This window comes from Rattus norvegicus, chromosome X, assembly GCF_036323735.1.
Source record: "Rattus norvegicus strain BN/NHsdMcwi chromosome X, GRCr8, whole genome shotgun sequence".
Lineage (NCBI taxonomy): Eukaryota > Metazoa > Chordata > Mammalia > Rodentia > Muridae > Rattus > Rattus norvegicus.
In genome coordinates, this window is record NC_086039.1 from 135,881,836 (window position 1) to 135,898,287 (window position 16,452).

General features: G+C 41.2%; 1 protein-coding gene across 8 annotated transcripts in view; it reads right to left on the bottom strand.

The window, feature by feature from the left end:
• Nucleotides 1–5,388: 5,388 nt before the first annotated feature.
• Hs6st2 (heparan sulfate 6-O-sulfotransferase 2) overlaps nucleotides 5,389–16,452 on the bottom strand; it is a 295,165-nt gene continuing 284,101 nt past the window's right edge. For 7 of the 8 annotated variants that reach the window (XM_017601970.3, XM_017601971.3, XM_006257578.5 and 4 more), the window contains one exon: nucleotides 5,389–8,553. In XM_017601970.3, the coding sequence (XP_017457459.1) occupies nucleotides 7,638–8,553 (916 nt within the window). In that variant the 3' untranslated portion in view covers nucleotides 5,389–7,637. The remainder of the gene's footprint in view (nucleotides 8,554–16,452) is intronic. The other variant, NM_001191726.1, reaches the window with a different exon arrangement.

A 16,452-nucleotide genomic window follows, 5' to 3' on the forward strand; every position in this document is an offset into this window, starting at 1 on the left:
CTGCGATATGCAGTAGGTATTTTGACCGAATAGTGTGGATTCTCACTGTGCTCATCAGCCTCATGGGGAGATAGGCTCTTGATATCCGGCCAGAAGGATCAGACAAAGTGAGCTAATCTCTTGATAGGGTCCCCGTGGCATCTGCACTGCATAAATGTTTTCCTATGGAGAAGTGGGGTTGCAGCAGTTGTCTCTAGTCCTACTTATTAACTGTCATCCAAGAGCAGGGCCTTGCAAGCACTCTGCAGCTGAACTGGCAAAGCCTTCTTGCAAAGAGCTGCTGTGAGCAGGAGGCTGCTGTGTTCATCCTGGCACTTCAGTCGCTGGCTTTTGCTTTCAGGGACATCACACAGCTATGATCAGGTCAGCAGTTCTATGTACCAGAGCATGTAGACTGCCCTGGGATTTCTCATGGAAAGACGAGATCTCTTACACCTCAGACATTCAACTTCAGAATGTGATCAGGGAGGTCCAGAGAATAGGATTTTTGTTTTTTAATGTTGAGGATTTTCAGGCTACATGTATATGCATCTGGTTTTGAGAAACAGTTTTAGGAGGAGGAGTCTGGCAATAACAAAAGGGGCTAAAAACGGAAGAATACTGACAAAAAACAACCTTGGCTTGAAGGGGGAGTCAAAAGAAGGTCATTTTCTAAATTCCTACGTCGTTCAGGGAGCATATTTTCAGCTGAAATGGGCTCTGGAAAGGGCCTGGAAACTTGACTTCTGCCATTCATACCTGTTAGTGCCTTTTTGGCTAAATTCATTCTTTGTCAGTTGCTATTGACTTGAACGGTTCCACTGCAGGACTCCTCCTTGCTCTTTCCTTCGTTATTTAAGCAGCTTTGTGGAACCTCAATCAAATCCATCAAGTCTTTGCTATCTGCTTTCACAAGCCTCAAATAGACAAGTGATCTGCTCTGGGTGGCTTTAGGGACAGAAATCTACCTTTAGACCAGAAGGGGAAAGCCACGATGCAAAGGTCAGTTAAAACTGGCCCCGGAGAGTAGTTAAGTCCTATCAAACTATAGTATCACACTTTCTTGTAGGACTTGGCAATCTCTCTCGAGTCCTCCCAAGTCACACAAATTCCAGTAGAGCATGGTTAGGTCACAAAACCTGTTAAATTTTTATTTTATCCAGGTAGGCATCATCAAAGTTTACCAATATTAGTGAAGTCATAAGATTGAGCTAAACATACTAAGAATAGACAAGAAAATTTGATGAAGATTGAGCCTTATGCTGTCCTTAAAGCAACAGCACTGGAATGTAAAGGTACAAATGAGAGAAAAGCAAATATCCTTTTTTAAAGGGTAGTGAAGTATCTGACTCTAAAGGGTTATGTCACCTTCACTGAGAATTCAGAGCTACTGCCAACCTGATTAATTAACATGTACAGTTAGTTGCTTATTGTGTCTTTTTCCTCTTCAATAGTACATAAGCATTTTTTTTTGAGACGGACTTTCAAATATAGCTTAGTCTGGCCTGAAAATATCAACATAGGTAAAGATAATTTTGATAATCTTGCCTCCAGTTTCCGAGTGCTAGGATCGTAGGCATGCACCACCACTATGCCTGGTTTTAGAAATTTCACCCAGAATAGAGTCTTTGGAGTATAGCAATTCCAGGAACCAGGCCAGACTTGTTGCAGAGGCAGCTAGACCTTTGGAGCCCTGGCAGAACTCATCAGATAAATGTGGCCTCCAGAGATGCTGGGTGGAGAGATGGGTGGGGAAGGAATGAAATCATGAGTTGCGTTTGCTGAAGTGTGACAAAGTAGGTCCCGAATCAAGTAATGTTATCAGAGAATGCATTTCTACTGTTGACGAGGGGGTGATTCACTTGGCATTTAGTGAGTAAGATCTTCCCTATGTTTTGTCTTTGGCTACATTCAAAGGTTAGATGTCATTCTTATGGAAGGTTTCTGGGTATGAGACCATGTCTTCCTCTCTAGCTTATGATGACCTGTAACTCACCACATTACACAGGCTGGCCTTGAACTTTCAGCAATCCTCATGTCTCTGCCTCCCAAGTGCTGAAATACAGGGAAGATCTGAGGTTTTATACATTATAAAATGGGAGAAACCACCGTCTCCAGCAAGAGAATGGTTCTTAGATTAGTCACAATAGGACATAGCCTGTGTTTTTGCTTAATTTCTTGCCAACATTTTCACTTTTTATTCTAATTTCATTTATTCATTCATCCCTGAATTGGAGGCCAATTCAGGCCCGTGTGCATTAGAGATAAGAGCTATACTGCCAGGTTACTTTGCAGCCCAGTAGTTCTTGATCTCAGAAGACAGAGGCATTTGGCAGACACTTAGCCTTCATGCTATGACTAGTAATACTAACCCTGCTGACAAGTATAAGCAGGGCTCCCTATGCCTCTTTCACTCTCATAAATGTCTTGGAGACATTTTGATTCACACAGGAATTCCTCAAGGGTTGGCTAGAGAAGGAAATGGAAACATGGGGAGGTGAATGACTTTCTCAAATATTAGAGTTGGCACTTGGGGAGAGTTTGGGACCAAAGCCAGATAGTATGTGGCTGAAGCCTTTGTTCTCAACCTGTAACATCTGCAGCAGTCACTGTGCAGGGTGAGGGGGAACCATTCATTATAGTCCCAGTTGGGAAGGAAAACAGTGAAATATGGTGAGAAAGAAGAATTGAGTACGAGTAGAACAAACTAGATGACATCTCTTTTTATAAATATCATTTAGGGTTATGCAAGCTCAAGAAGAGAGGAAAAAGAGAAAGAGGATGGGAGAAGACAGGAATGGGGAGTAGAGAAGAATAGAAGAGGTTGGATTTAGAATCTTAGATTGGATGAGTAGAAGAGTAGATGAATTTCAGTGTGACTGTGTCTCAAGAGACTTCCTTTGCATGAGTCGAGCTTGTCCAGGTAATTTCAAATAAACAATAAGATTACCTATCGATTACTTCACATACTTACATATAGTTCTTACCTGTACATGTTCGAATTAATCCACTGCTCCCCTTCCCAGAACTGGTGAACCATCTTGTAAGCATCTGACACAACTGAAGACCTGAGTGTATGTTTGTACCCCTTGACACAGCATCTGGCTTCAGCATCCTGTGTTGTCAGAGTAAAGATCAGCCTCTCCTCACTTTTGTGCCTGAAGTATACTGGTATAATCAATAAATGCAGCTTGTGATGTGATGCCCTTGGGAAGCTTGCCATCTGAGTCACACCTCTATTCTTTTAGACTCTGGGAAAATTTGCTAAGTCCTTAATACATAGGGAATTTGGACCTACTCTATAGCTTCAGGGTCAATCAACTTCTTGTCCAAAGGGCAAGCAAATAAATATTTCAGGGTCCTGAGCTCTGTTTCAATGACTCTTGGTACTGATTAGAAGCAGCCAGAGAAAACAAACAAAGCAGTGGTTGTGCTACATGCCAACAACACTTTAATTTCTCCTTAAGTTTCTGAGGCTTTGAGCATCTGTGAAGATCTGAGGGATGCATGCTGTTATGTTAGTGCTTCAAGTCAAATAGCGTGAGATAATTTCCTCCTCCTTGCGTAAATAATCAGAAATCCATGTTCCTGGTAGTGGCATTGGGAGTCAGCAAATTCTTGTTTTTTGTTTGTTAGCATACTCTACAAGCAGTCTTCATTTAGTTCAACCCCAAGTGAGGATAGGAGGGCAGAAAGTCTTGGCTCACTGATGCGCTATACTCAGTCTTCCCAGCATGTTAGTGTCGGGAGCCACATCATTAGGACAATGTCAGAAAGCAGTGGGTTGCGTGTATATTCGTAGCCAGGAGTACCCCCTGGTTCTCTTGCCCCAAACCTGTGGGGCTGTACTTTTGCCTTATTTTCACTCCCATGAAAGGAAATTACTCCTCTTTTCAACACCTCAACCAATGCTATTGGACTCTAAATCTGGGGGTCTGACAGTTTAAATGTGAAATGCTCCTCAGACTCCCAGGATAGACCACTTGGTCCTGGTTCCTGGTGTTTTGGGATACTGTGGGATATTTGAGAGGAGAGGCCCAGTGGAGGAGGAAGTTAGTAGCTTATCATGGTGGGTCTTGAGATTTATAGCCTGGTCTCTGCTTTGTGTTTCATCTTCATTTCCTGGTTGTGGAGATGTAAGCAAGTAACCTCACAGCTCTCCCACCATGATGGCCTGTAGCCTTAAACCACAAATATATATCCTTCCTCATTTAAATTGTATCTATGAGGTCACAGTGATGGGGAAAGTAACTGATACACAGGCTGATCTAAAGCTTCTGGGAACTAGGTTAACTAGTCATTTCTTCATTTCAGCTCTCCTCTGACTTCATATAGCCCATTTTCTCAGGACACCCTTTCCATAGTGCCTTGAAGGTATGTCCAGGAGACTACCTGTTTTCCATTTCAGTGAGTATACCCTGCTCTTCAGTGATGCCCATGCTTCTCAAAGGAAAAATGAAGCTGTCCTTTATTTACTAAGTGTTGTGGTTGAAATACAAATGTGGCCCATAATTTCCTATATTTGAACCCTTGATCCCCAGTTGTCGGCATTATTTAGGGGAAGTATAGGTGGCATAGCCTTGCTGGAAGAAATATGCCACCGGAAGAGAGCTTTGAGATTAAAGAAAAAAACCCGTCTTCATTTCTCTAAGCTTCATGCCATTGAAGATGTGCTCTCTGCTTCTGGCTCTGGTTGCCACGCCTGTCATGTGCTGCCAGGCCTCCTCCACCATCATGGACACTTATCCTTCTGGAACATAATAATTCCAATAAAACATAACTAATAGAAAAATCATTTTAGGCATCCAGACCCCCATCTGGATAGGGCATAGGACCCTCATATAAAGGAGACCTTTTGGTGACTTTTTTTTTTTTTGTAAACCATGATCACATTCTACAACTGGGCTATGCCCCAGGTTTGGTCTACTGATTACTGCTCAAGAGTTGGTATTTCCCACAATCCTCACCCCTAAGAATTTGGAAAAAATGTGTATGTTGTATATAATTAGAGCAAACTGTAGTCAGAACCAAAATATTAATGCTTACAGTTAACCTTTTTCTTGTGGATAAAGGAGGTAGGTAATTAAGAATGCTATTTTTCTTTTTGAATCCTATGGCATATGAAAGGATCTACGATAATAACCTTTAAATTAAAATATGGCTATACTTCATTTACACAGCAAACCTTGTATTTCAGGAACAATTTTGTTTTACTCAAAGGAAGAAGCATCCCAAATTAAGGGCATTTCAGCATGAGGGATTAGATTAGAATGGGCCATCTCATTTTCATACTTAGTTGTCAAGTGTAAAGAGAAACACTGTCTTAGGAGCGATTCCTGCTCTGGTTTGTTTATGGCATCACAATGTCTAGTGGCTATAAACCTTGAAATCATGAAATGACTCACAGCCTGCAATTGGAACTTTATTTCACATCTATTGTTAAATTACACAAAATCAGTGAACGGTTCGTAAAGCTACACCACTGAACAGATGTTTACAGTTTGAAATCGTGGGATTTACATGATGATGACAAAAATGTATATTTATAACATTCTCTATATACAGTAATCAGTAGAGACAGAGAAGATGCACTTAATCTCTGCAAACCATGCACACCACAGCAATAACACTTTTTTTTTCCGTAATGAGCTTTTCCACTGGCTCAGACTTCGTCCTGCTTTCCAACACTGTCAGTTTTAAGAGCAATTATTTTCAATTAAAACTAAAATTACTGAAATACCATAGTGATCTACAGAATATTTCAAGAACACAATGTACACCAAAAAAGTTCATTCTAAAATACTTTGACTTCAAGATGTGCTTTTAAAAATTTCTCCCAGTTTTTTTTGTTTTTGTTTTTTCCTAGTTTTTTTTTTAATTTTTTTATTTTTTGTGTTTTTTTAGGTATCATCATTCTCAACACTGCAACACCACAAAAAGCTGTAAATATTGTCACAGAGCTCAGAGTCAAGAAAATCCCTTTAGAGCCAGATACTCAACTTCGTGTCCAACTTGTGGCCATATTATTACAGATGAAACCAGGTCATGCACTTGGACAGACTATGATAGGTATGACTTTATGATCATACTTCTAAGTATGTCCTTCTTAAAAACATGAATATCACTTCTAGTCACCTTGTTTGGCTGAAAGTCAAGGGATTAATGTAAGTTCTTATAGAAGTGTAGCAACAACCATGAGGTGTAAACTGCCAAGCAGTATGATATTTAACAACACAGTGTGTATATAATTTTTCCTTTGTTCAATTTGTAATTGAAGTCATCAGAATACTATTCACAGATGTATACTACCAAACTATTCCCTTCAACTCGTGTGTCCCTGACTAGCTTTGCTGCCGAACAGTCTTCATTTTTGATCGTTCATAAACAAAAACTTGGTAGAAGTGTCAAGCTCAACTATCAAGAGGCAGCTTTTGGTGTTATTGAGTAACTCTGGCTATCTCAATGATTAGTTTACCGTTGTCTTTGAGAAAATTTTTGCTCTTATTATTGTGTACAAATCTGTCAATACAAGAAAAGAACCATAGGCCAGAAATAGCCAGCCAAACTGGAAACATTACAATAAACAAAGTAATTAACAGTTCACATTCAGGTTCAGTTCAATCTGATGAAGAGTAATAACTTCAGCAATATTAAGAGACACATTATCCTGTTTGAGAGTTCTTCTTAAGGACCTTACTACACAGACATTGATAGCACAATTCTATAGAAAGTCCTGACTTTAGTCCAGGATTAAATACCACAAGAGATTTAGCAACACGCTGTTTAGATGATGAAGAAGAATTCTATACATGGATTCATTTGGAATGAGCACAACTTGGAGAAGCCTTAAAGTGAATGAGAAGCAGCGCCAAAAAGATCGAAATTGTTGAAATTACAGTGCCCAGAAACCATCTGGAAACTGGATCTTTCCATTTGGAAAAAAATGCTTTGTTAATATGAGATATACCCTGTTTAAAACCTTTTAATCAGCAGAAGGTAGAAAAATTCTAAATTTTAAACATCTGTTAAATTACAAGACACGAATCCCGATCTATTTGAAAAGCCATTATTTTTACATAAACCCACCTACATTTAAGTGAGAAATTGTTTACTTTCTACAATTTGGCAAAATTTATCATCAGTTGTTTTTCTGTTTAAATAGGCTCCTTGTTAAAACAAGGAAATGAATGGTTTTGAGTGTCTTTTAGTCTGTTCATGTTTTTACTTATACTTCCCTGCGGGGAGGAGGGTGCTTTCAAGATTGGGTTTTAACAGAGTATCCGGAATCATTTAAAGTCTGTTTCTTAGCCATAAGTTTAAACGGCCACATTTCATGTTTTCTTTGTGTCTCCCATACCTAATTTAAGAACTTCTTAAAATATCTAAACTGCAATTTCTGGTGAGTCTGGTTTGGCTCTTGGATTTCAGAAGTAGTTCATCCCAAAGCAGACAATTTAATTACACACTGAGATTTGTTTTACCCACACACAGTAGAACACTGAATCAAAAGGCAACTGTAAAGGCAACGTCTACACTTTTCTTTTGAACTTCCAAAATGAAGGAAGCAGGATGTGTTTGGACATTTTCATCTTGTAAGATACACGCCATCTTTTTGGTGATGCTTTGAGAAGCAGTGTGCACAAGCCATTGAGAGCCAGTTAGCGCCATGTCTCTACGCTCCCTATGTAGTCATTGGTGCCATTGCTGGTGCTGCTATCACTCTGCTCCTGGCCTGAGCCCTGCTTCTGACTTCCGTGGTTCTCCCTTTGGGTCAAATTGGGATTTGAACTCTGAGTCAGATTCTGACTCAGATTCTGAGTCAGGTTCTGATTTGGGTTGGGATTTGGATTCTGACTCAGATTCTGACCTGGACCCTGGCTCTGACCCTGGCTCTGACCCTGGCTCTGACCCTGACTCTGACTCTGACTCTGGAAATGGGTCTGAAGGAACCTTCCCTTCAGAAATTTCCGTTGCTCCTGACGCTTCCGCCTGGCATCCTGATGCTCTTTCTGCCTCATGAACTGATACCTTTGCAGAAAGAGGTCTTTAGCATAGCTGTACAGCTCCATATCCAGAAAATTCAGTCCCTCAATACGCTTTTGGATTTCCTCATTGATCTCAACACTAGAGGCCCTAGTGGTATTATACTGGGTAAACGGCGAAATAAAGTTCATGTTGAAGGTCTTCTCAAACAGGTACTGGGTCTTGCGCTGAAACTCAGTGAGGCCAAAGAATGCCATGTGCTTCAGATTGGATTTGGCACTTTCCAAAAGGACTTTGTTTCTTTGCTTTTCAGGCATGACAGAGAGGTTGTAGCAGCCCACTAGAGTCAGGTCAGACAGCATGCGGACTTGGCGGTTGTTGGCCAGATTATAGGGGCAGTCCATGAACTCTTTGAGAGGGCATCCAGACCAGTCATCACCGGTGTAGCAGCTGGGCAGTTCCTCAGAGGTCGGGGGCCTTCCATCACAGACGTGCAGGGATGCTTTCCATGTTGCTCCCCTCTGGACATGTCTCCATTCGCTCAGGTACCGAGACACTGGGTCTCTGAGGATGGTGATATAATGGAAGTTCCTATGGATAAGCATAAAGAAGAACAATCAGAAGTGTGCCTGACATAGGTGCAGTCAGGGAGGTGTGTGGCATATGTGATGTTCATGGTCACTAAGGAAAACAACAGAATGATAGGGATCTGGTGGTGGCATCTGTCCTGTGAGCTATGTTGCGGTCCCCTCTTTATCTCCTGCTGGTCTGACCAGATCTCTAATTTATTTGTCCAATTTCCGGACTGTATTCACAGCAGGCATGAAAAAGACTCTGGATAACAACTTTGTCATGTTTTGCCCTACTAAGTCCTCTTCCCAATGATGTTATCGGCCCAGTATGCAACACATTTATTTCATACTCTAAAACCTGAAAATTTTATTAAACCAATCACAAAATGGGGACCCAATTGAAGCAAATGACTTACGAGGGTGAAATGGAGTTGATAAAGGAGCTAAAACACCAATGTTTCTTTTGAACAATGTATAAGCATTTTTTCAATAACATGGTCTAGTCTGGTAATGCTATAAAAAAAGAAAATCACATTGAAACTATTGACATGACACTCTCTATTCCAGTTATTGTCAAAATATCATGGCCCATATGTTGGAAAAATGGCATGTAGAGACAGGCAGAGCACCCCAAGGCCTCCAGAAATAAATACAGTGGTTAGTCAAGGACTAAAATAGGCATGGAGCTGTCAATGGCTTATATTTGTTTACACAGTACCATCCCCAGCTTCCAAATATCCCTTTTCTTTTTCCACTGAACAGGAAAACAGATATAACAATTATGGAAGCTTTGCTGGATGGTTGTATTTCCTTTTGAGTTACAAATAGATAAAGTTCTCTGCATAAACAGCAGACTAGTGGATATTTGAGCTTACTGGCTGATACACTCAAACACATGCTTAGTACATCTACACTTGTGGCCCACACCCCAGATACATCAAGGTCTATGTGGTTAGGCATACTCAAAGAGAGAAATGCTTCCACAATTGTTCTTCTTGTGAGATATGAATTGCCATTCTCATGTAGGTGAAGGATGAGTCACTGCAAGAGTATATCTGTGGTAGGAAAACAACAATAAATACTGAGAATTCATATTTCTTTCTTTTTTGGCTCTTCTGGAGCAGAATCTCTGGGACTTTTTAGTCATTCCATTTGTTTACAACTCAAAGGATATTCCACTTCCCATATCACCCCCACAAACTCTCCATCCCACAACATCCCTCTCCTCCCTCACCTTGCCTCTATGAGGGTGTTACTCCACCCACCCATCATCTCCTGCCCCACCCCTCCACCATTTCCCTATGCTGGGGCATCAAACTTCCAAAGGCCCAAGGGCCTCGCCTCCAATTGATGTCAGACAAGGCCATCCTCTGAGAATTCATATTTCTTAAAGGAAACTCAGAGAATGCCTCGAGACTTTTCTGATTTTGTCATTTACATCTGAAGGAATTGTGGATGTTCTCTGAGAAGGAACCAGAGGGAACCTTCTCAACTACCTGGCCTACAAGGCAAGGTTTTTCCTAACTCAGACTCATGGCCTTCTGGCATGTTTCTGTCATGTGGTACCTGCAGTGCTTCATCTGCCTGGAACGATCTCTGACTAGAAGATGATATTCATTTCAAGTCTGGTTCAAGTGGAAAGCCAAGCCTACTGACATTCCCTCTTGCCCTGTACTGCCATAGTACTTCAATACTTAGTCTAAAACTCTTTCATATGGAATTATAACTCTTTATTTGTATCTCTACTTAAGGTGTTTTCTGGAACACAGACTCTGTCTTGTGTTTCTATATTGTGCCACACATTCCAACTTGGCACTTTAGTCTAAGTCCCTGATTCAAAACAGAATCTTCACAGTCCTTCAACTGCTTATTTAAGGAAACTTTTCAAGTATGAGCGATGACGGGGCTGGGGACATGCCTCATCACAGAAAAACTCTTGATCATATCACAAATGCCTTATAAATATCACAGGAAGGTATTCTTTATATTTTAAATCACCTTATACATTTTCATGGAACAAACAATCATCAGGCACAGAATCTGGGAGTTGGAATGAATAATGGGCCAAGAGTATCTCCATTTATCTCTCTGAACGTATTCTAGAACATAACTGATATTATCACTGAAATACCACCGATGCCACTGAGATGTATCTCTGAAAATACCCATCATTGCAGAATAGCAGTTTCTGTTTCTCAGCATCCATTAGGGATTCAGATAACCACTGTATCCATGGACTCTCTCCTCCCACTCTTACTTTTGCTTTTTATTCATTCCTGTGTTCATTCAGAAGGTATTCATGGAGCCTTTATACAAAGCACAAGGCAAGATTTTAGTGGCAATTACCCTGATTGTTAAGGGGGAAAAGAAATTTATTTAACCCAGTGACACATTTGGATTAACCTTTTAACTAGCTTTTGCAGTTATACATTGTAATGGGGGATCCTGGGCAGGGGCTGTGGTAGGGGGTAGTTAACTCTCACAATGAAGTCCCCTCCATGCCGAGCTGACAGTCCTCCCACCCTAATTGTTCTACTGGTTTAAATCTGTATTGACATCTTTTGGCAAATCTTAGAGTGTGCCACAGTACAAGTTTTTCCCTCATGTAATGCATGTGGGAATCTCATTAACTTCTGCACCAAATGTCTCATGTAAAAAATGAAGATATGTACAGTAGGAGTGGTCTTAATTTCCATACTGGAGAGAGAGAGAGAGAGAGAGAGAGAGAGAGAGAGAGAGAGAGAGAGAGAGAGAGATATCTACGTAGATTCAGGTGGCAAAAATTGGAGATTATGTTGAAAGACCTGTCCTTCCAGGAAAAATAGTCTCAGTGACCTTTGACCTAGATGGGCTCAATTGGGAGCACCTAATGCTGCTGAGAATGTGCAGATGTAGTGTCCATTGGCCTCTGAAGTTACTTTGTGTGATAGAGGTTGGAAAACAAGTAAACACACTACACTGGGGTCCAGGATGAGGGCTTAGCTGGTATAGTGCTTGTCTTGAAAGCATGAGGACCTGAGTTCAGATCCCCAGAGTCCACATAAAAAAACTGGTGTAGCAGTGTGTGTGTGTGTGTGTGTGTGTGTGTGTGTGTGTGTGTAATTCCACAACTGTGGAGGCAGAAACGGGTGGAATTATGGAATCCAATGGACAGCCAGCTGAAACCAATCAATGAGATCCAGATTTTCTGAGAGACCCTGTCTCAAAAGTCTTAAACATTGACTTCTTGGCACTCTAACACACATGTGCATGGGTATCCACATGAACAAACAAAATAACACCGTAGAGGTTTTGTTACTAAGGATCTAGGATGTTTATTATTCTGACAGAAGAACTTTCAGAATACTAAGGAATAGAGTCAATAAGTGACTTGGAGGAAGCCGGTAAATCCAGAAACATGGGTAGATATTCTGGGAGTGGGTACTTGCTTCCTCTTGGTACCTACTGTGCTCCTTGCAATGGAGAATGATACCTAGGGAGCAGATAGGGCCATGGTAGAGGAGTCGGGGGAACCCAGGACAACACACAGGGTAGCAAATGGAAGCAAGAACAGAATGTGAAGAGAGCACCCTGGTGACATCTTTAGGCTCACCTAATGGAAGGATGAGACAGGGAAGAAGAAGAGAGGGACATGAACAATGAATGACACAGAGGCATAAAGCAGCCTGTTTCATGGGAAAATGGTGTGCAGCTGAGGAAACTGACAAGAACTGGACAGGGATTGGTGGTCAGAGCCTGGTTGAGACAGGACTTAGGTGCCATAGTATGGAATTCATATACATCTATTACAGAGCTGATGATAAAATTCAATGGAGAGGAAGAGGGAGCTTACGTCAAGGGTGCTTCTTAGGTTTCTGGAGGATCACTTTGAGGACTTGAAGTAGACTTGATGACACATTCAGACAAGCCATCTTGAGTAAGGCATCTGACAGCAGCATTTATGGACCCGAAGCTTATTTTCTATACTACTTTAAGGTCCTTACCACCCTGTTGTTTACCTCTGAATATATTCCAATTAATTGAACATGACCTCTGGACATGATCTAACAAATGTCAAGAAGGAGCAGTTTCCCTCATCTTGACACCATTTCTGTTCCTGTGCCCTCAGATCAAATTGCAGTAAGACTTTTGGAGGCTACAGCAAACCACTGATGGTAGCAAACAAAAGTTTTTTACTTTTCACATACACACCACGTATGTATGTATGTATATATTATGTATGTATGTGTGTTTGTTTGTTTATCTCTGTGTATCTGTGCAGGAATGCACGTGCCTGTGCCAGATGCATACCATAGTACCTGTGTGGAAGTCAGAAGACAATATGCAGGAGGAGGAGGGAAAAGGATACTTGTACCATGTGGGCCCAAGGGAGCAAACTCATCTCATGACTTGGCAGTAAGTGCCTTTACCCACTGAGCTATTGTGCTGGCCCCACAATAGGTGGTCAGTCTTGGACTGCCTTGTGCCACTAGAGACATCATGGGCTACATGTACATTGAATGATCAGACATGCATTAACCCAGGAAAGTGTTGAGGAGTTTTCAAATCCAGTCATCCTGGATGGACGCAGGTTGCTGGTGACCTTGCTTAATTTCTTCCTTTAAAAGGAAACCCAACCCTCTCAAAAATGCATCTGGATTCTGATTATATCCCCCAGTATCACCAGCATACTTTCTTCTTGTTGGCAATGTTTGCATCCAGGCACTGATTAAAATAGAACAAGATGTTGCAGGTTTGTGGTATTTGCTAGAAATATCCCTTCAGATGGATATAAACCCAACTGGTACTGTGAAACAGACTGGTTTAATTTTCAAAGAGCAAGGAAAGCTCATCTCCAGGAAAATCATACACAGTTGGTTTCACTTAGTAATAATTGGGCAGTATTGTCTTGCCACCAAATGGGTCACTTAATTAAAATGAACAGGTTTCACATTGTGAAATTGGAGTTATGACTCTCCATCAGGTTCCTGGGTTAATAGAATGCCTGTTTGTTATTCAGGGCACGTGTATGCCCATCGTACTTCTAGTGGCACAAAGCAGCCCACAGCTGGCCACCTCCTATTTCAGGACAGCTGGCCTCCAGGTGGCCTTGTATTAACCAAATCTTCCCTTGTTTCTTGCTTGTAGCTTTTTAGATAACTGCAGAATGTGCTTGGAATGCAATATTCTTTGATAAGAAAGAACCTCCTGAAATAGCCCCAGCCTTGCTCTTGTCCTTCCTAAGGAGCACAGCATCTGGAGTTAGGAAGGAACTGCCTGACTAGACTTTATTCCTTTACCCTAGAAGTTCAATGTACATCAATCATTTGTACTCGGCACCCATTCTCTTCCAGATATAAAACCCAGGGCTGAATTTTGGGTCTTTTACTGTGATCTAAATGAAATATACATAAAATTTTCTAAGGCAGGTTTTCACTAAGATACTCAAACTGGTCTGGAACTCACTATATAGTCCAGACTGACCTGGCACTCACGATCCTCCTGCCTCAGCCTCCTTGGTAGTCAGATTACAAGCATGCACCACCACCACATCTGTCTCCAGCATGCACATTTGAAACCCTGTGTGCCCCAGGTAGCTTTCTTGGTCCTTGGAAGACTAGCTCACAGTGGAACCTGGCTGCTTTTGATGTTTGCTGCCAGTCTATGATGAACAAACTCACTTCATATAATTTGTGCATGAGTATGTTTTGTCCTATTGGGCTCACCGTACTGTGAGCCAGCTCCACAAATACAATGTCCTGTCATTGATAAGACATCACAGAGACAAGAGAATCTAATGAAAATTCTGTATAAGCAGAAACTCAGGGACAATCTATGATTCCGCTGCCTCAGGAATTGTTTATACCTAAACAATTCTCTATATCCTGCTGATCCTGAACATTAGTAGGTCTTTCAAATGCAATTTTTGGGCTACTACCCAGGTGGCAGGCCCTTATCACTTCTCTACTGGATCACTGCTACAGCAGTATCTTAGGCCACTTTTTTGTATCCAATCCCATGCTATTTCCACAGCCTAACAAGAAATACATCTGACCTGTCTTTCTGCAGTAAGTCCTTTCCATAGCACATTCTAAAAGGTATAAAAACCCAGGTCTTCGGCATTACATATAGCCATAAGAAACCCAGCCTTCTTTTTGTCCAGTCTAATCTCCAATGAGCATACCCCCCACTGTGCTGATTCCGGGTATTAACAGTTGAAAAAAATGATGTTTTGACATGTACAACTGGATGGAGCAGTTAGGATTCTGTTTCAATGGGTCAAATCTAGAATCTCACTAAGCATTCTACAAGGCCAAACACTGTAAGACAAAGACTCATTCACACACACACATACACCACCACCACCACCACCACCACCACCATCATCACCACCAATAGCAACAGCTGAGAAATTCTGTTCTATATTTTATGCTCCAAGGACATAAAAATACTTTTCATTGTTCAAGTTTATCATAGTCAATCCTCCTACAAGGCCCCTGCCATTTTATATAGTGTACCCACTCATTCAGATGGCATAGATTTGTCCTTCATAAACCACCTTTAAAAAAACTAACAACAACTGCTTCAAAACTTCACTCAAAGGTTTTCCCCTACATGAAACCTTTCAGGACAAAATAAGCCCCCCCTGGTTGTCCTGAGAAGCTCCCATTGGAACATTCACTACAATATGCTATGATTGTCTAGTGATTTTACTGCCTAGCAGAGTAAAGAATATGTATTGTTTATCAATATGAGCTCCTCTGGGCCTAGCATAATGTTTGACATAAAGTAAGTGATTAATGAAAGAGTATTGAATGAAGGCAGCCAAAGTAACAAAGCTTGTGGGGTAGGAGGTTAACAAGAAGATGTGTATCTTAGACCTTGACATTGAAAAGCCACTAGATGTCACTATTTAGTAGCAGATATACCATTTTGTACTGGGGATGGAGCATTTAGGATCTGGTTATATTCAGCTGTTGTGCCTGACTTCTCATTCAGTAGACCTCTTTAAAAGGAAGCTGGGAAGATCGTGGATATTAAAATGTAATCCAGTAAAAAGCAACAACCACATTTTCTTCCTTGTTTTATTATTTACTTATTTTGCAATAAGACCATAAGTTGTAAGTTACAGAAGCCTGGAATTGTCACAGTAAAAAGAAACCATTGCAGCAGTGAATCATCTCATCCCAAGTTCCGCACTTTAGAAACAGGGAAAGCTGAGGCCCCAAGAGATGTAAGGCCTTACCCAGAAGTCACAAGTTGCTGAGAGCCCCTGAGAATGTAGAGAACATTCAACTGACCTTTAAAGAACTTACTAACCCTAAATAAAGAGAAAGGTCTGGCTATTAAGAATGGGTACTTCCTCACCATAAACTCATAGCTAGGAGTGATTTGTGCCTGTCACGTATGCATTAAGGAATGGAGACTGAGAGGAACAACATGATCCAAGGTCATTTCTCAAGTTATTTTTCCCTTTCCAGTTCTAGGACAAAACCCCAGGACTTCCAGCTTTGAGAAGGAGTGGTTTCAAATGTGAGGACCTAGCACCCCCACTATCATGCTCTAAGGCAGTGGTTCTCCACCTTCCTAATGCTGCAACTCTTTACTACAGTTCCTCATGTTATGGTGACCCTCAACTACATTACTTTTGTTGCTACTTCATAACTGCAATTTTGCTACTATTCTGAATCATGATGTAAATATCTGATATGCAGGATACCTGAAACGTGACCCTAGTTAAAGGTCATTATACCCCGAAAGGAGTCATGACCTACAGGTTGAGCACTATTACTCTAGGCATTTTTTTGAGTTGTCCACTATTCCAAAGTTTGGGTCTCAGGACTCTGGAGCCCAAGCTACTGGCTGGAGAATCTCTGGGGATGTTCATTTCTGTCAGGGGCCATCCAGAGACCATTCCCAGAACAGAGTTCTATGTATC